The sequence below is a fragment of the Bos mutus genome, chromosome 16 (genome assembly GCF_027580195.1).
Source record: "Bos mutus isolate GX-2022 chromosome 16, NWIPB_WYAK_1.1, whole genome shotgun sequence".
Lineage (NCBI taxonomy): Eukaryota > Metazoa > Chordata > Mammalia > Artiodactyla > Bovidae > Bos > Bos mutus.
Genome location: NC_091632.1, coordinates 35,492,802 through 35,515,825, shown reverse-complemented (window position 1 = coordinate 35,515,825; position 23,024 = coordinate 35,492,802). Strand labels below are relative to the sequence as shown.

The 23,024-nt window shown below is 56.4% G+C and overlaps 2 protein-coding genes across 4 annotated transcripts in view; one reads left to right on the top strand and one right to left on the bottom strand.

Annotated features, from left to right (window-relative positions):
* Nucleotides 1-963: 963 nt before the first annotated feature.
* On the top strand, nt 964-5,817 carry FAAP20 (FA core complex associated protein 20). Of its 2 annotated transcripts, XM_070385074.1 has the most exons (5): nt 964-1,095; nt 1,373-1,508; nt 1,598-1,905; nt 4,604-4,672; nt 5,018-5,817. In XM_070385074.1, exons 1-5 carry the CDS (start codon nt 1,034-1,036, stop codon nt 5,019-5,021), a joined length of 579 nt encoding a protein of 192 aa, XP_070241175.1. In that variant the 5' UTR covers nt 964-1,033; the 3' UTR covers nt 5,022-5,817. The 2 variants fall into 2 exon arrangements, with proteins under 2 accessions (XP_070241175.1, XP_014338357.2); XM_014482871.2 differs by lacking the exon at nt 5,018-5,817 and having other exon boundaries at nt 965-1,095; nt 4,604-4,767.
* A 1,456-nt stretch (nt 5,818-7,273) lies between these two features.
* PRKCZ (protein kinase C zeta) overlaps nt 7,274-23,024 on the bottom strand; it is a 100,012-nt gene continuing 84,261 nt past the window's right edge. For both annotated transcript variants that reach the window (XM_070385072.1, XM_070385073.1), the window contains 9 exons: nt 21,728-21,825; nt 14,228-14,314; nt 12,723-12,858; nt 12,449-12,536; nt 11,240-11,359; nt 10,172-10,251; nt 9,738-9,827; nt 7,853-7,968; nt 7,274-7,660 (listed from right to left, as the gene is read on the bottom strand). In XM_070385072.1, the coding sequence (XP_070241173.1) occupies nt 7,573-7,660; nt 7,853-7,968; nt 9,738-9,827; nt 10,172-10,251; nt 11,240-11,359; nt 12,449-12,536; nt 12,723-12,858; nt 14,228-14,314; nt 21,728-21,825 (903 nt within the window). In that variant the 3' untranslated portion in view covers nt 7,274-7,572. The remainder of the gene's footprint in view (nt 7,661-7,852; nt 7,969-9,737; nt 9,828-10,171; nt 10,252-11,239; nt 11,360-12,448; nt 12,537-12,722; nt 12,859-14,227; nt 14,315-21,727; nt 21,826-23,024) is intronic.

The following is a 23,024-nucleotide window of genomic DNA, read 5'->3' as shown; positions in this document are numbered from 1 at the left end:
TTGGGTGGCCTCAACTTGGGGATTGGGGCGCCTGGGGGCTGGAGTGTGCCACATGGTGGGTGCCACAGACCCGAGTTGGAAGAGGCAGTCTGTGATGTGAAGAGGGGCAGAGGTGAGGAGGCTATGGGAGTTCCTGCAGAAGGGTGTGCAGAACAGAGTCCCCGAAGCTGTGGGGCTGGGGAGGAGCCAGGGAGAGCCCATGACCCCGGCGGCATCTGCCTGTGGCCTGGAGAGGAGTTGGCCGCCACCCAGTACCCCCCGCACCCCTCAGCCCTGGTGGGACCCCAGGGCACCGACTGCACCAGCAGAACGGACAAGGGTGGCTGGGCATCTGCTGCCACCAAGTGGCGGATTGCAAGGTCGCTGGCTCAGCGAGAGCGTCTGGGGCCCAGTGTGTCCAGGAAACTCCTCGCAGGACCTCCGAGCACCCGGGCCCTGGTCTTCTCACTTCGTCTCTTAATTAAGCAAACTAGGCTCCTCCCTCCTGTAAGGAAACGCGGACATCCTGAGAAGGATCTCCCAGGCTCAGGATTGTCCAGGCAGAGGAAGGGGGCAGAACCAGGACCAGCGGCGGGTGGGGACGTCAGGGCCCCCGGCCGCCTTCTCGCCCAGTTCCACCTCCTCGGAGGTCCCTGCAGACCCCAGGTCTGAGGGTTGAGGGCGGCACCTCCCAGCTCAGCTGGAAAATGGCTCCCTCAGGGCAAGGCAGCCTCGCGACCTCAGTCCTGCCTCCACGGGGGAGGGAGCAACTCTGGCCTCCGTCTCCCTCCCTCCGATACTGCCACAAGAGGGAGGTCATCCCACGGTCTGGGGGTCGAGTCCAGCGCCCAGATGGGAGTGCGATTTCGGGTCCACAGAGCTCTCCGCGCGGTGCTGGGGCATTGAGGAGGGGACCCTGGGCCCGCTCTTGTCTGGGCCGGGCTACCCAGGGCGGGCTCCTGGGGGTGTGTCTTGTTGTGGGCGGGGTCTGTGCCAGGGGCGGGGCCTGGCGCGCCGGCCGCTCATTTCCGCCGGACGTGGGGCGTCTGGGTGGATGGAGGCTACGCGGAGGTCGCGGCTGAGTCTGAGCCGCCGGAGGCCGCCCTTGGGGGTCCGGTGAGGTTGGGGGCTGGGGGTAGCGGGAAGCGGGGGGCGGGAAGCGTCCTGGGTGGGGCCTAGTGTCCCCGGCCCAGCGGTAGCCGGGTGTCACGCCCCCACGTGCTCCCTGGAACCCGCCTCGATCCCGCCCCGCCAGCCCTCCTTCCGCCCCACTCCTTCCCCACTGCAGAGCTGCACCCCCAGTCTCTCCCCGTTGAGTCCTCCTTCCTGTTCCCCGAGGGCCCCGCTCCCCGCTTCCCCTGTGCTGTGATTATGCCCACCCTCGCCGCCCCAGGCCTCGGAGCAATACCGCCGGGTCCCTCCCGGACGGCGGCGAGTGCGCGAAGCTGTGGACTGAGTTGCTGCGCACCGCGAGCGCAGACCTGAACGTGGACGGCGAGCTGCCGCCGCTGCCCGCGTTCCCCGGCCAGGTGCGTGTGAAGTGGTCCCCGCGTGGCCCCGGGTCTCCAGCTGTGCCGGGGCGGGCAGGCGGGCGCGGTCCGACGACTCCTTTTTGCAGGAGCCCAGGCGCAGTCCTGAGCGTCCGCCCCCGGAAACATTCACCGTGGGAACCGAGACCTTCTTCTGGACGCCCTTCCCGGCGCCCCCGCCGGGGCGAGGCGGGAACTCGGGCGGTTCCGACCTTGTGCTCAGCGCGGTCCGGGGGCGCACGGGGTCCCCCCAACAATATGCAGCGCCCGAGCTCCGCGGAACCCCCAGCGCCGAGGAGCAGCCTTCGGAGGAGCAGCCCTCCCAGCGACAGTCGTCAGTGGACGGTGCGATGACCTTGCAGAGCTGTCCCATGTGCCAAGTCGACTTCGCCCCCGGGTGAGTGGCCCCCTAGGCCTCCCTCTCCTCCACTGCCACCCCCGTGGCCCCTGCCCTGTTTGGAAACCACAGGCAGTTTCTGAAAGCTAGGGTACCTTAGCTCAACTCTGGCTTTTTAAAGTGAAATTTCATGCATAGAAAGTTGGCAAAGTGCAGAGGCGGTGCTGATCAGCCGGAGGGCACAGGGCTGGGGGTCTGAAAGTCCCCCTGCAGGTACACTGGCCTGAGACCCTGCTGACAGGCTGCAGCCTCCCAGACACACCCCCTGCAGTGTGAAGGCAGGGAGGCTCTGGCTTTATCCGGGTCCACACTGACACCCGCCGGTGAGACTGCCTCCAGGGCCAGTCTGGGCTGTGGGTCACAGAGCAGTTTTTTGTTATGGTCCCTCGGACAACCTTCCCCATGGGTGGACTGCCGGTTTTAAAAATGAAGACTCTGTTTCAGTGTCTAGAGATGCCTTTTTTTGTTTTAGAAATCTGACATATATGCATTTTTTAAAGTAAGGTAATGGAATTTGACTTTGCTAAGTCCCACCTGTCCAGCTTTTGAGCCATGTGTCACATAGCTAAGGACACAGGCGTGGGGGTCAGGACAGCAGGAAGGAGCTTGGTCGGATGTAGGGGATAGATGGCAGGTTTTGGTAGCTGGTCTTACTCTGTGTGGCCTGTGGCCTGGAGACTGTGTTGAATTACATGCCTCGTCCCTGGTTTTTTGGAAACAAAACCAGCCCTAGGGGTGAAGGAAATGGCAGCTGATGACAAAAAGTTATCACAACAGTTACCAAAATGTGCAGCACAGACTGCAGAAAGGAGAAGAAACATGATCTGCATTCAGATATCCAGGCTCCTCCAATGGTGATGTTTCACAGGAACCAAGCCTTTGAGAGCTTGGACAGTTCACTGTGCAGGGAGCGAGGGCGAGGGGGTGGCTGTTCCCAGAAGGACCTGTGGTGAAGCCCCCCAGTAGGCACAGGTCTGCCGTGGCAGCAGGGCAGGTGTGGCGGCTTCGCTGAGATGCCTGTGCTCTGGAGAATTTGTAAAATGTCCTCAGACCCAGCGTTTCACTGAACACACCTCTTACCCCATATTGAGGCTCTTGGATGGTTGCGGGCTGAAGACACCAGCTCCCTTGCCAGTCCTGAGGAAGCCGTGAACACTTTTGGAAATACTAAGTCCTCTTGATTCGTACCAGTTTAGAGAAACCCAGGGACAGAAATATCATCGGAAGCCCTGGAGGGAAATTCATTTTCTTGGCAGAAGATGCCTTTGAAGCTTTCTGACACTGTCAGGGCACCCCAGCCCTGCCTCTCTGTTGTAGGAGCAGCTTTTGTTTTTGGATCGCTTGCTTTTCTAAACAGTCTAAGAAGGGAGTTCCTAAGACTTTGGAAGGATGTTGGAAAGAAAGTTCCAGTCTGAGCTCTTTGAGCAGTCAGCTAAGGCTTGGCAGAGTGCCTCAGCGTAGGTGTTGGTGTGGACGGTCCAGGTCTCCATGCGCCTGGAGTGCTTCTTATACGTTCTTCCCTTTGATTAAGGAGAGTGTACCCTGGCCAGGCCCCACCCCAAGGCTGCAGTGACTTGGGGACCCCCCCTCCCTGGGGACAGGCCAGGGCACGAGGGAGCAGAAATGAGTCTTGTGTCTAGAAACACGTTTGCTTTCAGGATTCTGGGTAATGTTTATGACCAGAGGGGGAAGCCCTGCCACCCTCTGAGCAGCGGAGGGATGGGGGCTGGGGGATGGGAGGTGGCTGCTGGTCTGCAGGAGGCACAGACAGCCTGGGTGCTTTGGGCAACCTAGTGCTTACAGGTCACTCAGAACCGGTGGTTCTCCGAGCTTCCTCTCTGACACCGAGGGCTGTCACAATGGTGGATTCCACAGACTGCATGCGAACACCCCTCCAGGTCCCTGTACCACAAGCTCTGGGGTAGTCAGGAAGACTGGCTCCACCTGCCACTTGACAGGAAGATGAGTCCCTGCATTTGCACGAGACCCAGGTTGGCCCGTGGGGTCTCACTGGCCCCTAGGCCCCTTGTACTGCTGGGTGTCCTGGAAGGTCTGGGCCATCAGTCCACACAGCAGGCTTTGGGCTCGAGTGGGATCTGCCTCAGAGCTCTCGTTGAGGGGGTTCTGAGGAAACCCCAGACAATGCTCCCCACTGAGGGACAGCACAGGCAGCGCCCAGACCCTCATGGGCCATCCCCTCCCCAGCAGGGCCAAGTCTGGCCCGAGGTGCATGCCCACCCTCATAGTGACTGCTCTCTATGGTGAGGTGCCACCCTTTACTCCCTGTGTTTTCCCAGTGGTTGTCAGAGGAGGGAAGGGTCGCCCGGGGCACATGTGATAAGAGCTTCTGCCTGAGAAGGGGTGGGGAAGACCCCGCCCTCCACCTCAGGGCCTGATTCTGCTGAGCCCACCTACACCCTTCACCCGCAGGTGGGTTCTCGGGGTTTTTCAGACACAGGGTCCCGGCCCTCAGATGCAGGCACTTGAGGAGTCTGGTGCCCTGGGGACCTTGGACCCAGGAACAGGGTCTGGAAAGGCCCTTTCTCATTGGGGGACCCCTGCCCCCTGTTCTGCCAGCTGAGGGGACCATCCTGGGTTTTTCTGTTATCAGCTCCCAGGAGGGGTGTGAAAGTGAGAGACACATACTCTGGCTGGGCACCCTCCCCGCCCATGACCCTCCCCTCTCCTCTGCTCACAGGCTGGCGCAGCTGGACATCGACGGCCACCTGGCCCAGTGCCTGGCAGACAGCACGGATGACATAGAGTGGTGAGCAGCCTGGCCAGTGCCTCCCCCGCCCTGGCTGGGCCACCTCCTCTCTGCTCTGTCCCCAAAAGCTGCATATTAAAGCATGTCGGCGTGAAGTGCTGTGTCCTATCTCTTTGTGTTGATACCGACACACTGAGTCCTTTTTCCTTTTCTGCTGATGCTGAGCGATGTGATGACTGAGGTGGACAGGGCCACCCAGCAGACGGACCAACCCCAGGTGGGTGACAGGGACAGTGTCACCAGCAGTGAGAGTATTTGAACTCAGGGTGGCTTGGGAATGGATGCTTTGCTGACTCCATGAACTTGACTCGGGCTTCACGACCATGTTTGAATTTGAATCCCCAGGTGAACCTGCTCCTGCAGCTGCAGGGAGGCAGAGCAGCCCCTGGAATTTGCAGAGAGGGATCAGGTCCGCCTGCTGACGTCCTGTGTGAGCTTTGTCTTGGAGGCCCTGTGCAGGGGGTCTTCTCTCCTGTGCCGTCAGTCCACAGGTTCTGGAAAAGCCTCATCTTCAGCTCAGCCATGGCTGCAAAAGTCTAAGGTTACCGTCCAGAAGTCAGTATTTTCAAGAAAGGCTTCAGGCAAGCCATGAAAAGACACGGAGGAAAACTCCGTGCACACGGTACAGTGAAAGGCTACAAGCTGAGCAATTCCAACTCTAGGCTGTTCTGGAAAAGGCAGAACGCATGGAGACAGCGAAAAGATCAGCGGTTATCAGGGATTAGTGGGGAGAGGGTATAAACAGGCAGAGCACAGAGGATTTTTAGGGCAGAAAAACACTTTATGACTTGACGTGTCAGTGCAGCCTCTCATTTGCAACAAGTGCACCCCCTGGGGATGTGAAGGCGGGGGCTGGGGAGAAGGGGTCTCTGTCTTCCTCCCCACCAGAAATGGAAGTGAGGGACCTAAAACTGCTCTGAAAAATAAAACTTGTTTTTAAAAAGCATCTTCAGAAGCCTTTGTTCCTGGAGACACCTACTTTTAATGAAAATGACGACAGCACGCGTTGTCATTAAAGTCTTTAATAACGTGCAAGACTTGAGCAGCTGTGGCCCTGGTGGGCATGCCCTTTGCAAAAGGAAGGCCAAGGCCACGGCCCACCACTCACTGTACAAAACCACAGAACGTGTCTCCTGCTTCACAGTCCTGAAGGCGCCCGTTTCCAAGAACCATATCAGAGGACATGCCGTGTTGTGACTGGAACCGCTGGACCCACCTGGGCACATCCTTTGCCTTCTAAATTTATAAAAGCATGGGACCATGCACAAAATCACCCTGGCTGGGAGCCCAGGTTACACATAGGTCTGTACACCAGCAACCACACTGGTGACTAGGAGGCTGTATCTGGCACCACCGCAGCGTTGACATCAATGCCGTAAGTATGAACAAATCTGCGGCCCCTGTACTGTCTGAGCAGAGGTGTCACTGTCCCTGAGGTGGCACGTGACCCCGTTTGTGGGCACACTGGGGTCTCCCCAGGTGACTGCATAGCCCTCCTATGATGTCACCACAGGGTCACCACACCCACCAGGCCCGGGCAGCCCTGACTCTGGCCCAGGGCCCTCACTTCCATTTTGGGGGGTGGGGGTGGGGAGGTGCAAGTCTCCATGTTCTAGAGGTGCTGGCCTGCCACTGGGGCCTGGCTGGGATGCCCAGGGAGTCTGGGGGCACCAGGGGAGGCTGGTGTGTCTGCGCAGGGTCAGGCCAAGCCAGCAGCTTCTTTATTTTCAACTGCTGTTATCTGCTCCAGGCCACTGCCACACTGAGAGAAGCGAGGCCCAAGGGTGCATGGCGATGTGGGACCCACACCCACAAGGGACATCCAGGGACCAGTGTCCTGAGGGTGCACAAGGCCCTCCTCCCCACTCTGCCTGGCCTGAGCCACACTTGACAATATCAGGGACTTAAAAAACCCACATGATTTACCTCTTTCTAAAAAACCTTGGGTTCAGCCTTTCACCTAAGAAGGAGGGTGGCCTGGTGGCCCAGTGACCGTGCCCCCTGCAGGTCATGGGAAGGAGGAGGTGAGCCCTGCCGGGAGGTGCATCCTTCTAAATATTTTAAATCTTATTCCTTTAAGGCTAGGGCCCATCATACACATACCCTTTTAATAGGTCTAATTCTGAGCATTATTACTCCTGATAAAAATACTCTCCAAAAATCTGATACATAACACAAGACATAATGTAGGCACTGCTTAGTGTTTCCAGAAATATATTTTGTGCAGATTTCTTTTTCAACTTTGTGGGTTTTTTTTTTTTTTTTTTTTGGTTTGCGGGTGCTTTGGTGAGCCTTGTTTTAGAACCTCTATGACCCAATTTTCCTGGTCAGTCTAAGGCCCGGGTTGGGACCGATGGAGCCCACCTGGTGAAGGTGTAACCTGGGCGTCAGACCACAGGAACTGCTGACATGCTCGGTATGAAAATACTTGTTAAATATTAACAACAGGAACTTACCAGGATTTAGAAAATGTTCCGAATTTGTATAAACTCCACTGCGCAGGCACTTACACTCCGGCCATGCCTCCTCCGCGTGGGCCGCGCCTGCGACTCTGGGCGGGTGCCCCCCGCGGAAAAAAGGCATCAGAGGGAAGCGCCAGCATCAGAGGGACACTTTATTCCTCGGGACATTACAGGCCAACTCCAGGTGGAGCAGGTCAGTTCTGCTTCTGTGGAAAGTGTGCACCTTCGAAGTTGGGGGCAGTTTCTCCCTCGGACACGGTCACCGTGGCCCCTGCGGCGCAGGCGCGAGAAGCAAGTTCCTCTGGGCCTGAGGCCCATGGGCCGCACGGGGAGGCTGTTCTGCCCTGGGCACCGGCCCACGCCCGGCCCCGCATGCATGCGCAGGGGTCAGGGCCAGGGCCAGGGCCGTCCACGCGTCCACAACGAGAGCGCGGCGCCTCATACGGACTCCTCAGTGGACAGCAGCAGTGGGTTGATATACTCGAACCCTTCAAACTCCGACTGGTCGATCCTCTTGATTACGTCCCTGTGGCGCAGGACAGAGGAGGCTTGGTGGGCGTGTTCAAGACCTGGCCCTGTCTCGCCCCGCAGCTAAGGACGCCCCACCCCTGCATGGGACTCCTCCCCAACAAAGTTCAGGACGCCCTGCCTCCACCTGGGATACTTCCTCCCCGCCCCTGCAGCTCGACACCCTGCCCCACTGTGGTGCAGGCCTTACTCGTCGTCAGGGGTCAGCTGCACCGGCTCACTGGTGAACTGCGTATCGAAGTTGTCCAGGCCATAGTCGTCTGTGATCTGCGGCTGGAAGGGCGGGAGGGCCTGCTTCTTCCCCAGCTGCAGGAAGATATACGGTCAGAGCCACCTGCGCCGTCTCGGCGCTTTGCAAACTCAAACCACAGAATCAAACAGAAGAAAGGGTGCTTAAGTATATATGGCTCGTTTGATGGCCAATTGTTTTTCTCTAAAGTGTAGCAGAAATTTCTGCCAAAGTCAGAAAAACTCTACTTGAGCTGAAAAGTGCTGGCAGCACAGACCATGAGAGACATACCCCATGCCATCGAGGGCCTGCAACCCCACTCCTTAAACCAAAGGAGGCTGGTTTAGGGAGTTTTAATCTTGGAACCCCGGTGGTAAGAGAGCTGGGGCTTGGTAGGGATACCTATGTTCCACTGGGACCCCTCCTCCCGAGAAGCCTTAAACGGCCATTTCTAGTATTCTAGACTAGTATTCCTAATCCCAAAGGGATGCACGTCTCATCTTGGGGGTTGAGACATAGTGGTGTCTGGAGAGGGTAGAGTCACGTGGAGGAGGTAGAGCAACTCAAGAGTGGTTCCAATCACCGAGGGGGGCGGGCATGGGCCCCCAGGGTCATATACTCTTTACCTCTTCTCCCCTCCCTCCACCAAGTGTGTGCTGCACACAGGTGCCGGGCCAGGCCTGCTCCTCAGACCTCAGATAGAGCCACACAGGCATGGAGATCCCTGCCCGGAGGGACCGTCCCAGTCAGAAGGGAAGCTGGAGCCAGAGGACAGGCAGGAGCCAGTCCTCCAGTTGGACCACTGTACTCTCACAGCCGGGACAGCTTGATTCAGGGGGTACATGACCCCGGCCTTTCAGGACTGGCTGCTGCCTTCCCTTGGAGGGTCCTGAGTGAGCCAGCCTGGAAACCCCTGCCTGGGTGGGGCCTCCACGTGACCAGGTTGGAGACATGGAACTGTCCCAAGGTCCCTGTAGGGAGAGAGCTCCAGCCAAGTCAGAAATAAGCCTCCAGTCCACTTCAGCTCACCCTGTCTTTGCATTGTGGGGCCAGGGCCCTTAGGAACACCACTTATGGCAACAAAAGCAAACTGGGCCTGGAAGGTTGAAACAGGTCCTGTAAGTTTGGGGGATTTGGGAAGCTGAACACACAAGTTCTGCTAATGAAGTTGGTGCAGGAAATGAGAATGTCACAGAGATGAATCCCCCAGTCCCGCCCGGTAGTGTCAGGGCTGAGGCCAGCACACCCAGGCCACCTGGAGAGGCACACCTATCTCTCTCACCCAGGGGATGCAGGAGGGGGGTGCGGAACAGAGGGGATGGGTGGACCCCACTGGCAGAAGGGGGCTACCAGTGTGTGTATGTGCATGCATGCAGGTGCCCACACACCCATGTGCACACTGCGATCCCAGGGCCCTGGGTGGCAGCACTGGGGGTGGGAGAAGGCCCAGACCCAGAGGGTTGAGTCCCCAGGACTGGGTGGGTCAAGGGCCACTGTAGGGGGAGGGGCCACAGTGCACCTGGGTGTCTAGTTGGGACTAGCTAGATGGTTAAGTGGAAGTATCTGTGAGCTGACTCAGGGCGTGGACATGGAGCTCAATCAATGGATGTATGGCTGTGCTCATCCACCCAAACACACCCCCACAGGACACCCAGCACAGCATGAATTGGACACCCCAGCAAGGCTGCTCTCAGGACCTTCAGGAAGCACTGCCACCAGGGCCTTGTCACAGCCCACCTCCTTGTTCTCAATCAGTGTTTCCCAATGCACCCCCATTTCCACCCATCCTGCCCCCTGGAGGCCCCTGCCCCCCAGGGAGGTGGGTATCAGGTTCCAACCACTTTACCAGGTCCCAGTCTATACTGCGGAAGAAGGCGTGAGACTTGATATCAGAAAATCCAGTCTGCGGCCGGCAGCCAAGCCTCTCCTTGGGGTCCTGGGGGGTCAGAGTTCAAATGAGGACAAGTCAGCACAGAGTAGGGCAGCCCTACTCAGTAGCGGGTGTTAAACAGCATCAGCAAACCATCCATGGCCGGCCCCCGACCCAGGTGAAACTGCTTCCTCCCAGCAGGTTAAGCTCCTTCAGGAAATGCCTCTTTGGCATAGTATCTCCTCATTATCTTTTGTCAAGTGTGAATAAGCAGCCATAGGACCACCAAGGAAGGAAGCAGAGTCACACCCACGTCCAGCACTGAACTAGCAGACCAGGTGGTAAAGCCTCAACCCCAGTAGCTGAGGAAGGGCTGCAGCCATGGCCGCTGGGGTGCCACAAGGGCGTACCTTGTTTAAAAATCCTTTCAACACGTGGGAGGCCTTGACGGACAGGAACCGGGGGATCCGGATGGGCTTCTCCAGGATGACTGCAGGACCGGAGGAGAGAGTTGTTCCTTCTGCTGCCCCTCCTCCAGCTCCCCCTCCCCACCCCCAGCCTGTCAGCTTTTCCCAGCAGCCTGCAGGGTACTGGGAACCTTTTCCGGGCGAGAGGGTCGCAGCAGTCATGGTGGCCTGGGCCTCTTCCTGCACCCCAGCAGGGTCTCCAAGCCTCAGAGGCCCTGGTGCCCATAATCAGGCATGCTCATGATCAGGGATGAACCAACGGCAGCTCAGCTGGTCCTGTCTTCCCACGTCCACAGGCGCAAGACAACACTGGGACACCTTCCCCATCCACAGGCACAAGAGGGCACTGTGGGACAGCCTCCCCACGTCCACAGGCACAAGAGGGCACTGTGGGGACAGCCTCCCCACGTCCACAGGCGCAGGAGGGCACTGTGGGGACAGCCTCCCCACGTCCACAGGCGCAGGAGGGCACTGTGGGGACAGCCTCCCACGTCCAGGAGGGCAGGGGGACAGCCTCCCACGCCCACAGGCAGGAGGGCACTGTGGGGACAGCCTCCCCACGTCCACAGGCGCAGGAGGGCACTGTGGGGACAGCCTCCCCACGTCCACAGGCGCAGGAGGGCACTGTGGGGACAGCCTCCCCACGTCCACAGGCGCAGGAGGGCACTGTGGGGACAGCCTGGGTCAACATCCTGGGGGCAGTCAGTTCTGCTCCAGGGGCCCAGATGGCAAGGAGCTGAGGCTGAGCACAGCCCCCGCTGGGACTCCGGTGCACACCGGAGGTGGGGAGAAGGGGGCCTGGACTAAATCAGGACAGATTCTTTCTCATGGATGTGAAAGAGCAGTATCCTCCTGCCCACCATGCCTTGCTCCCTGGGAGCCAGTAGTGGACAGGTGGCCCCACCTAGTCTATGGAAGCCACAGCAACCAGTCAGGAGACTCTTTCACCCCCACTTCTAAAAGGGGAAAACACACAGGGCATGGAGGGAATAGGACATATGGCCCACGCACCTTGGAAAAGGTAGTCTTCAGTGTTCATGTCGGGGTTGTCAGTGATGATGTCGAAGGGGGAGCGGCCTGCCATCATCTCGAACATCAGCACGCCCAGCGCCCACCAGTCCACGCTGAACCCTGAGGGAGAGCCAGGCTGGTCAGGCCAGGATTCTCTATTTGTGCTATCCAGTCAAAGGGCAACAGCTGTGACCTGGGCCTGGACCACAGCTGAGGCTGGGTGTCCCCAGCATCTCCAGGTGGCCTGGCCTCCACTCTGTCCACCGTCTTGGCGGTTGTAAAGCTGTCTTCATGTGAAGGAAGCCCAGGGACAGCCAGCCGCCCCCGATGTCCAAAGGTGTGAAGCTCTGTCACACAGAGGACCCCCATCCTGGGAGGGCTATAGACTCTGCTCTGGACCATGGCTGCTGTCCATCCTCCTTGTTTGGTTATTAAGTGACTTCAATCGTACTGGCCTCCCGGGTGCCCAGGGATCTGAGGGGGAAGAGAACCTGCCCACCCTGCTACCCCCCAATTTCAATGGCAAAGAAAATATGTGGAACTATTTGAAAGAGTACTTGTGATGGGAAAACAGCAGAACCCCAAAATGCAGGGGGTGTGCACACACAGACACGTATGTACATATGTTCTAATCTCATTTTCATTTCACACCCAGAGGAGGGTGTGGATGCACTCCAGTGTCACAGGGGCTGTGGGTGGTTCTGGTAGGTTTGGGGAACCCACACTCGTGGGCGGCACCAGTGGCTTGGGACCCCTGCTTGGGGCCTGTCTTTGCATTGTCTTCTTCCCAAGCCTTTTGGGCTCCATGACCAGAGGGATCCTGTCCAGTGACCTCCCCAGGGGACACTCAGGTGGACACATGGGACAACAGCTGGGACTGAGGCCAGGTGATGACCTGGGGCTGGACAAAGTAAGGGTGTATGTTTTAGTGGAATTTGGTCAGGAAACCCTCTTCCTGGCAGCTGGGCCCGCTCCCCAGAGACCCTGGTTAGGACCCCGCCAGGGTTAGCCCCACTAGGATTGCCTCCTTCCCTCTGTGCTCCATCACAGAGTCTCCGGCAGAGGCAGCTCCCAGGGCTCAGGGTGTCCTGGTCCACTTCCGACTCAGATCCAAGTCCCTGGGCAAAGGAGGGTCTCAGGGCTTGGGGTGTCTGGGTGTCCTGGTCCACTCCAGCCTCAGAGCTGAGTGCCTGTCCCACCCGTGCTCACCATACTCTTCTCCGCGCAGGATTTCAGGGGCGATGTAGTTCGGGGTTCCGCAGAAAGTGCTTGTTGTATCACCAGGGCCCAGGCCTTCCTGTGGGGACAAAGCCAATTACCAGGAGGGAGGGCACCCCCAGACACGCCCCCACTAGTGGGAGAATGCAGAGGACTGTGGTCATGTGGAGGTGCCGGAGACCAGGCATGGGTGAGATGGTGCGGACGCCAGGCTGGCCATGACCCTGGGAGGCGGGCGGGTAGGAGCAGTGGGCGGGATGCTCACCTTGCACATGCCATAGTCCGTCAGCTTGATGTGGCCATCGGCGTCAAGGAGGACATTGTCCAGCTTCAGGTCCCGGTAGATAATCCCTCTCTCGTGTAGGAAGTTGAGTGCGATACAAATTTCAGCAGCATAGAACCTGGGGAAGGGGCAACACCTGTCATCAGCAGAGATAACCCAACCAGGAACCTGGACAGGAGGACACAAGACCTTGGAATTCTCTACTGATGAGCTCATGGGCCAATAGGACTGGGCAAGACACACGTGGGCCCACAGGACCAGGAAAGACAGGCAGCATCCCTATGGTCAGGGAGACACAACCCAAACCTACCATGAGACACCACCTCACACCTACCAAGACAGCCACTATACAACAGGCCCCCCATCCCTTCGAACAGAAAATGACAAGTGCTGGCAAGGATGTGGAGAAACTGCAACCCTCATGCACTGCTGGTTGGGATGTAAAATGGTGCAGCTGCTGTGGAAAATAGCTTGGAAGGTCCTCAGAACATTAAAAATAGAATTATCATGTGACCCAGCAATTCCACTTCTGTGAATAACTCGAAAGAATTGAAAACAGGGGCTCAAATGGGTATTTGTACCCCCTTGTTCACAGCAGTACTATTCACAGTAGCTAAATCATGGAAGCAACCCAAGTGTTCGTCAAAAGATGAGGATAAAATGTGGTCCATTCCTGTGATAGAATAGGATCCAGCCTTGGAAAGGGAGGAGGTGCCGACACTGACACCTGCTCCAATGTAGATGGACCTTAGGACATGACACGGAGTGAAACAAACCAGATGCAGGAGGATGCATCCTATGTGATTCCACTTCTCTGAGGTCCCTGGAGGAGTCAGAGTCACAGAGACAAAGTAGGAGTGTGTGGGTTGAGGGAGGGGATGTGGAACGAGTGTTTTATGGGGACAGAGCTTCGGTCCAGGAAGAGGAGAAAGTCCTGGCAATGAAAGTCCTGGTGACGAAAGTCCTGGAGATGGTGTTGGGCATGGCTGCACAGCAATGTGAATGTGCCTGATGCCACTGGCTGTGCACTTAAAAATGGTTGAGGTGGGAATTTTATGTTATGCGTATTTTTCCACAATTAAAAAAGGAGAACATGAGTATGTGGGGTTCTTGATTTATTACTTGCCTCTCCCCAAAAAGGACCTATGGTGACTCACAGTGCCACATGGAATTATTTTTAAGTGAGGAAATGAGGAAAAGGGAAAAAAGTATGGGAAAACAGGAAAGAGATGTGTATGGGGTGGAAATAAATGCCCCACCCACCTGTGAGGTCGAGGCTGCAGGGGGGAGGGGGTGGCCAATGTGGTCAGTGTCCCTGAGAATCATTTAATAACAAAGATCATCCTGCTGAGGCCGGATGGCATCACTGCGTACACTGAGCGCCGAGGGTCAGGACCAAGGCCGGGTCACTCCCAGGACCCTCGAGGCTGTGGCCTGGCCTCCCCTGCCCCTCCCCCCACCCCCGTGCCTGCCCCAGCTGCACCCACCTGGCGTGCTCCTCGGGCAGCTTCCTCTGCCTCTGCATGTGGAACATGAGGTCGCCCCCGTTGACGTACTCGATGACCAGGAACAACCTGCAGGATACACAGGCTAGGGTTACCCTTGTCCTGAGAGGCCCAGGCAGGCGGCGACCAGACCATCCAACTCTGGGGTCAGTGGCAGGAGCCCCTCAGCTCTGATCCTGATGAAATAAAACTTGGGAGAGAAACTCTTGTCGACCACTCATGTCATTCAACACAGTTATTTACTCTCCCAATGATGCCTTTAGAGGGCTTCCCTGGTGGCTTAGGTGATAAAGAATCCACCTGCAATGTGGGTGACCTGGGTTCGATCCCTGGGTTGGGAAGATCTCCTGGAGAAAAGAACTGTTTCCCACTCTAGTATTCTGACCTGGAGAATTCCACGGACAGAAGAGCCTGGCAAGCTACAGTCCACGGGGCTGCAAAGAGTCAGACACGACTGAGTGACTTTCACTTTTCACTTTCAATGATGCCTGGCCTGCCTTTGGGGTAAAAATGTAAAAATAAAGCAGGGCTGGTGGCCGGGGGCTCACTGGGGCTGGGAGGGCACTATGTGGCTGGTTGCTATGGAAGGCCTCCCCAGGGAGCAGAGGCCTGGATGGTGCGTAGGAAGAGGTGGAGGAGGGCAAAGCTGAGGGACCACCCTGCAAGGAGAGGGGCCCAGCTCAGCTGGAGAAGCCAGAAGGGCGGGTGCACCAGCTGGGGGACATCAGTGACCCTCTGGCCACTGTCTGGGTGGACCTGGGGCAGGGAGATGGGTAGGCTGAAGGAGACGAGGTGCTCAGCCTCCTGGTGTAGCTGGCCTGGAGGGCCTGAGGCAGAGCCCACAAAATGGCCAGTGGGGTAAGCAGTCAGGAGGGGAAGGGCTGGGTGGAACCATGGGAGGGTCCCATGCACCCCTCCTGTGGGACCCACCCCAAGATGCGGGTCCAGAGTAAGAGGGTCCAACACGCTGACTTGGCCACTGGGAATCTGCAATGCTACGGGCCTCCCAGAGGAGGGTGGGGCTGCTGGCTGGAGGGGCCTGTGATTGACAGGCCTCTAGGAGGGTGGGGCAGCAGGGTGGGTTGGGGTGCTGGTGGGAGGGCCCTGTGATTGACAGGCCTCTAGGAGGGTGGGGGTGCTGGTGGGAGAGGCCTGTGATTGATAGGCCCATTCTCTGGAGGCAGGCAGGGCTCTTCAGGTCCCTAAACAATTTACCTTGTGGTTTCTTTCCTTGATAGGATCCTCCTCACATTTAATAAGGTTCTATTTTCAAAATTAAATTCACACACGAATTCCTGAAATGCCCTGCTGAGGCCAGCTTGTGGATTTTTAGGTAACAGTTCCTCTGGGTATGGAGAGGGGCGGCTTTCAGAGAGTCGAGAGCACAGAGGGAGCCCTTCTGAGCACTGGCAGCCCGTCTGCATCACCGGTGCGATGATGGCGATGCCCAACACGTGGAGCATGTGAACAAGCTACAGACCGCCTACCAAGCCTGTGATCACATATTTACACAAGAAACAATTCCTAAACGCACACAGCAGACATGGAGACTGAGGACTGAGTACTGGGGGAGCAGCCAGAGCTTTCCATGTGGTCCTGCAGGGCGGGACGGCTCTCATGCTTGGAGAGGGCCCAGTGACCCTGACCCTGACACTGGGCGGTCTGCACTGTAGCTAAGTTTTACTCACACGTTTGCCTGTGGCTGCTTTCACGCTACAACAGAGGTGAGAGACGGAAAAGGCTTGCCGATGTGGCACAAACAGGACAAGGATGGCTGCACAGCCCCCACAGACCTTTGCGCGCTGTTCCAACATGTGTGCACGTTGAACCCTGGCAGCCACCCTGGGCGAAACGTGCAGGTGCTCAAGCCCTGGGGAGAGGCCCAAGGCCTCGCCACTAAAAAACAAGAGCGTTTATTCAGAACGCTGTGACTTCAAAGAACAGGACAAGATTTGCCACGGTGATCAGGGATGGCGCTGCCCCAGGAGACGTGTCCACCCTACGTGGATATTCCCCAGGGAATGGATAGTGGCCGCCCACATGGACAGAAAGAAGTGCCATCTTGGAGCTGGTGACAGACACCAACATGAGGCCTCGGGGAGCAGAAGAGATGTTTAAAACCCGAGAAAAGTAGCAGCAATGGTGGCTTCCTCTCTGGATCTGGAGGAAAGCCTATAACAGGGGTTTCACAGAAGCCATGTGACTGCAGTGGACACGGAGGCACACTTGGCTGGTCTGTGACTGCCACCTGGGGCCCCGGGGCTCAGGTAAGTCGCTGATCAAGGAATTCATTTAATCCGCAACACTGATCAGCTGTAACAACAGGGCAGAGTGGGTTTTTTGTTTTTCTTATTTTTTTGGCCATGCCATGTGGCACATGGGTCCCCAGTTCCCTAATATTTTTTTCCTTTTACAGATAAACATTAACACTACTTTTGACATTTAAAAAAAAATGTATCCTGGAGTCTAGTTGACTTACGATGTCGTCTTAGTTTAGGTGTACTACCTTCAACATTTCTGTGGAGCAAACCCCTCAGGAGCCACCAGGGGCTGATTCACTCCGATGATGACGCTTCAAGTGACTCCGATAAGCTGGCTGCTGTGACAAACACCCCAATGTCCATGGCCGAGCACAGCCAAGGGCCCGTCTCCGGGCTCAACTGGCTCTGCCCGTGAGCCCCAGATTGCATGGCTTGGTTGGCACGTGTGTGATGCCAGGACAGGAAAGAAGCCTCCCCCAGGGCCGAGACAGCAGGTCACGTTTCCTTAGTACTTAACTAAATGTACAGAATATAGTAAAAACTCACAAAACAGGATTAATCAAGAGCTGGAGACAGAAAGGGGCGTAAACACCACAGTCCACTCCTGGGCCAGAGACCAGGGCAGGAGCCAGGCTGCAGAGTGGGGGCCAGAGATGCTACCCACCTGACCCCTCACCCAGGATAAACCTGGAATGCCGGCCCCTCTGAGGGCTGAGGTGCCAGGGGGCAGGAGGGGACCACCTGAGCGCTTTCCTCATCTCAGGGCCAAGTCAGCCCAGCCTCCCTCCCCTATGGGGTAGATTACCAGCCTCACTCAGAGGGGACCCAGATGACACGGGACAGTGCTGAGATCAAGAGTAATGCCACCAGCATCTGACCACACCCACTCCCCAACCCGTGTCTGTCGATAAGGCTTTACTGGAACACTGCCTGCGTCCGTCTGCACCCCAGTGAGTAGCTGTCATAGAGACCATGTGGCCCTCAAAGGTGATGCTACTATCTGGTCTTCTGAGAAAAAGTGCTGACCCCCGGTATAAAAAAATAGTAAGAACACAGTTCTCACAACTCTCACAAAATGTCAGGTGCTGTTCTAAGCACACCTGTGTATGAAACTTAACCCAAGAACTTCATGGTAGATTCTAGGAGTTTTCTTATTTTAGACAGGTACATTGAGATGCTGGGAGGTCAAGTAATTTTCCCAGGACTACAGGTACTGTCTATGAGATCCGATACTGGGTGGCTTGGAGGAATCCAGAACCCACATCTGGAGCCCCACTTCCAGGTATAAACCCCCCAACCACAGGGTGGCCACCCCCGTCCCCCTGAAGCTAGGGGACAGAAGAAAGGAACAGAGGAAGCAGACAAGGGCCCGGGCTTCTGATAATGAAGGACAGACAAAAAAGGAGGTCAAAAGCCAAAGGGGCATCTCAGGATGGACCAGGCTTGTTCCCAAAGAAAACACAGATCAGAAACGCTAGGCAACCCCTGGACCCACATGGTCAGAACCTGGTCCCTGACTCAGAAGGATGCTCACATGATCCTGCTTGCTCACTGTGAGCAAGCAGACCAGACAGAGACCACAGCTCAGGGACAGATACTGACAGGAAATTGATGACACCGGCCCAGAGAAACCTCCTTCTGGATGAGAGGACAAACAAGCCTCCAGCTCCCCGTAAAGGACGTGTGCCCACCACACCACCCAACACATGTCCGAGTTCCAGGGCGAGTGCGACTGGGCTGAGTCCAGCTCAAATGCAGGTGCCCTCACATGTGAAGGATGCCTGGAACATGAACCGCACGTTCACAGGAGACATGCCTGATGATGAAATCAGGCAAAGTAGGAGAGACCAAAACAGCGGAGCAGCTGCAGAAGGACACTGAGGATATCACTACCTAGAAAATGTGAAAAGTACAGCGAGCAAAACTGGGCAGCAGGGAAGCCACCTTCTGAAATGCCCTTCTCCCCACGTGCACCCTCATGCTGAGACTCTAGTCCATGGGGTCGGGGCTGCACGTGGACCATTTCAGGGGATCTGCATGGAGAACAGAGGCTGACGTGGCTCCGCCCACACCCGCTGTCACTCAGCACCCCGCTTTCTATTCTGAGTTTAAATTATGACAGGAACAAATGCTCTACCTTTTGAAAGTACTATGACTCATGCTCCTAGGGAGGGGGCACCTGGCCTCTCAAGGTCAAAGCTGATTCCTCTCGGGGTCACAGCCTCTTGTGCAGGTTCTTGCATCGCAGCCGCTGGTGTGTCCTGTGAGCGCTTCCGCCATCTCCAGGGCCCCCAGGAACCAGTTCTCCCCAACCCCCATCAGGAGTAGGTGATCAGGCTGGACCCTGTGTCTGCTCACTGCAGACCCACCTGCTCCTCTTCTGATAACTGCTCATAAGAAGCTGGGTCTTATTCGCCAGGTTTTTGCTGCTGGGAGCCCACGAGCACAGCTCTGCTTGAGCAGGTGTCCACCGTTTGGCAGCACTGCAAGGACTCAGTGGGCCCCTGGCTCCACAGCAGGCGCTCGGGGGCAGACAACTCATGAGGAGCCTGGAGGAGGTGGTGCAGCAGCCAGCAGGTGCCCTGGCCACATCCCCACAGCCGTGCTGAATGCCGTAGGCCTTGCTGCCCCCTGCAGTGTCCACTCTGGTCTGTGTGGGGGTCCTGGTGGCTGCACTTGTCAGATGCTTTCCGACTCATGGGGGGTTCTATGTCAACAATGCCATCCACAGACTTGCAAAGGAGGTCTGCCCCGTGCAGACCCCTCCCGGCCCCCCAGCCAGCTCTGCACTGGGCATCTGTCCATCCCAAGGTCCCCGTCAGCCAACACGTGCAGGACCTGGAACTCCTGTGGGCACGTCATGACCTCTTACTATTTTCTCATTAATCAGACAGTCAAGCAAACTCTGACATACGCTCACTGTGCCTCTTTACCGAGAACATGGCTGCACTTAGAGAATCATCCTTTAACACTGTGACTGCCCATGAGGTGCCAGGATCAACCAACTGCTCAAAGCATGCCTGGCCCAGTTCTTAGGGAGTTCATACTGAGGGGCTGGGTCCAAGCAGGCACCGAGAAACAGCCTGGGAAAGACACCTGCCCCAACCATCCAGGTTTCAGGTGCTTCTAGAGGTTACTGCCGGGCTCTGTACCGTTGGGCTTCCCTGGTGGCTCAGAGGTCAAAGCGTCTGTCTGCAATGCGGGAGATCTGGGTTCGATCCCTGGGTCGGGAAAATCCCCTAGAGAAGGAAATGGCAACCCACTCCAGTATTCTTGCCTGGAGAATCCCATGGACAGAAGAGCCTGGTAGGCTACAGTCCACGGGGTCGTAAAGAGTCGGGCACAACTGAGCAACTTCACTTTCACTTTCTGTAATGTTAGAGGCAAGGAAACTAGATACAGACGATAACTGCTCCAGGGTGCCTCCCAGCTATGGTGCTGAAGGCTCTATATGAGTCTTCTCACGGCGGTCTGGAAAGGCAGTATCATGCGTGCCTGTATCGTGGGGATCACACAGGAGTGATCCTAACTTTAATGCACCTGGGAACATGTGAACTGGAGGGTTGCCAGGGCGTGAGCTCAGAGGGTGCTGTGCTCCCAGCAACAAAGCTGTAAGTGAGGCTGAAATATCTGACCCCTGTCTGTCCACACTCTTCATGTTCCATGTAGTAAAGTTAACAGAACATCACAGTGAAACCCATTTTAGAATCCATTTAGGAAGAGTGAAGTCAGGAGCACTCCCTCTCTAGGGTCTGTTCCATATCCCAGAGACCGGTCAGGGCCAAACAGAGGCGTGGAGAGTACACCAGACACAAGTCCCAGGCTCTCCATGCACCCTGGGCTGGGGAAGAAGAGGTGAGGAAAGGGCTGCGCGGCAAAGATGGACAGACTGGGATAGAGCCTGGTCGCAGGGCCTCATCCACATGCCTAGGAGCCTGGATGTTTCCCAGAAGCAACTGGGAAAGTGGTCAGAAGTCTCAGATCCGTGTTTTCAAACACGGCTCGGTTTCTGCATGGGGGAAGTGACAACCTGGTGCCCCAGGGACCGGATGCCCCGAGAGGCTGTGGCCAGGATTCAAGGGGAGGAAACAGAGGTGGCTGAGACCCTCTCAGGAGGCAGAATCACTGAGCCTGGGGACAGGGCTGGGGGACATCTGCAGACCCGGGGAAAGGCCAGTTCTGTGGGAACAGGGGGTCGGAGATGGGGGAGGTGAGGGGGCACACGGGGGTGGGGGTGACTCACTGCTCGTTACAGGGGACCTTGAGCAGAGACAGTGAGCACAGTGGGGCTGAGACCGCCCTGCTACACGCCGACTCCAGTGGAGTCACTGGCTCCCTGCGCTGATGCGAACCCTCCCCAAATGATGAGCTTGCCTCACACGATCACGCTGCAGAAACACTGCATCTGCCCTGGACACCTGCTGCTTACTGGGAGCCTGGGATTTGGCATGTGTTAGGTAGAGGTGCCTACATGACTCACCCCAGGTTTCACGATTCCTTTCAGAGGAATTCAAGGAGTCCCGTGGGACCCCATGCGGAGGGACTCCAGCCAGTGCACGCTTGGGTTCCTCCCAACTTTACCTCGAGCATCTTTGCCTTTTGCCAATTTTGCTTTATACCCTTTCCTGGAAGTAAGTCTCAGTCTTGAATTCAACATTGTGTTAAGTCCTGTGAGTTCTCCTAAGTCACTGAACCTGTGGGTGGGCCCTGAGGACTCTGACCCAGAACACAGTACTTTTTCAAATAAAACAAATTGTGTAAGTTCAAGTCATCTGGCCAAGAAAATTCCAAATTGAGTATATGCTGAATGTCATAGACCAGTAGTTCCAACCATTTTAAAGCAGAAATCTAACACATACAAAGCTTTTAAGTGAAGCTCCTGGTGTTTATTACTTTACTGCACTATCAGTGAGACCCACAAGTACAGAGACAGACCTCCCACTCACAGGGCCATACCAGCATCCAATCCCACACTTGTATCCCATACAGTGGGATGTGCTCAATAATATTTTGCAAATAGAATCAAAGAATTTAGCTTCATTTGTATGAAATTCAAGTCATATGACACCAGCTGAGAACAAAGTTAAGTGATGAACCAAAAAGCCTCGACACTTGCAAACAGGAGGGCCCCGCAGATAAAAGCGGAAACCTCACGCCAACTCAGCCTCTCCGCAGTTCAGACTAGAGAGCAGCAGAATCCCAGAAACACCCCTTATCTTACCGACTTGTTGTCTGGAAGCAGGAGTGTAAGCCGACCAAGAAAGGGTTGCTGGATGCCTGCTCAAACACGTGCTTCTCTGTCTGTACCCAGTCAATATCCTGAAATAGAAGCCAGGGAGTGTGAGTACTTCACAGACATCCTGGGGAAGGGGAGGCAACAGAGGAACTCTGCCAACTCTGCTTGAGGGGAGACAACGCAGAGAGGAAAGAAAACTCCCACTGAGACATTCTCCATCCCCACCACTGTCCCCGTTACCATCTGCCACCTTCACTGTCATCACCATCATCCTCACCACCACCACCACCATCACCATCATCATCACCACCACCACCACCACCACCACTGCCCTGACCACCATCTCCATCCCCACCAGCATCACCACCACAATCACCAACTCTATTACCATCAGGATCATGACTCATCAGTTATCACCATTTCTACCAAAGCACCACTAAAGCCACCATCACCAGCTGTGAGCTGGCCTCATGTGTTGCCCATGGTGCCGTGGAAGGTTCATATTATCATCTCCACTGAAGACGGGAGGAACAGAGAGTGGAGGATTCCCCACACCCCACACTCATCTCCCAAGCACCAGCTCCCACAATCGGACTGTCTCCCTCACAGTCCACGCTGAAACCTGGAGAAAAGTCAGCTTGACAGTCCCAGCTTTGGTTCCATTCCAACCGGAGAAAGAGCTGCATGAGGCCCAAGCCCCCAAATTCCCTAAGTTAAACCCCTTCTTTCAGGGAAAGTGAGAGGGAATGAGATGTGTTCAGAGTAGCCTGCCTTCCCCCAAGGAATTTGGGAAAAATTAGCAAACTCTCAGTGAGCACACATTTGGAGGGCCAAAGATCGTCTGGGTTCCTCATCCTAGGCTGGGTCCTGATCCCTCTGACCTCTATACCCCCCGAAGAGATGCTCTGGGAGGAATGGCTTCATCTAACCAGCCCTACCCAGCCCAGCTCTGCTTGCTCATGTGATGGCCACCTGGCATCTCCACTCAGAGTCTCAAATGCAGAGCCAGCCTTAAACACAGCCCTCAACTGTCCCTGTCTGTTCTCTAAGGCACCTGGCCACCCAGGTGCTCAGGAAGGAAACTTCAGTGGGTGCACGATACCCCCTCCCCCACATGGAGGCCAAACCGCCCCCACCCCTGGTCTGCCTTCCTCCCGCCTGCTGGACTCCCCAGGCTGTTGTAACAAAATGCCACAGAGTGCTGGGCTTTAACACTCCAGATTGCATCCTCTCGTTGCTTTGAGGCAGAAGCCTGAGCTCAGGTGTGGGCAGGGCCACGCTC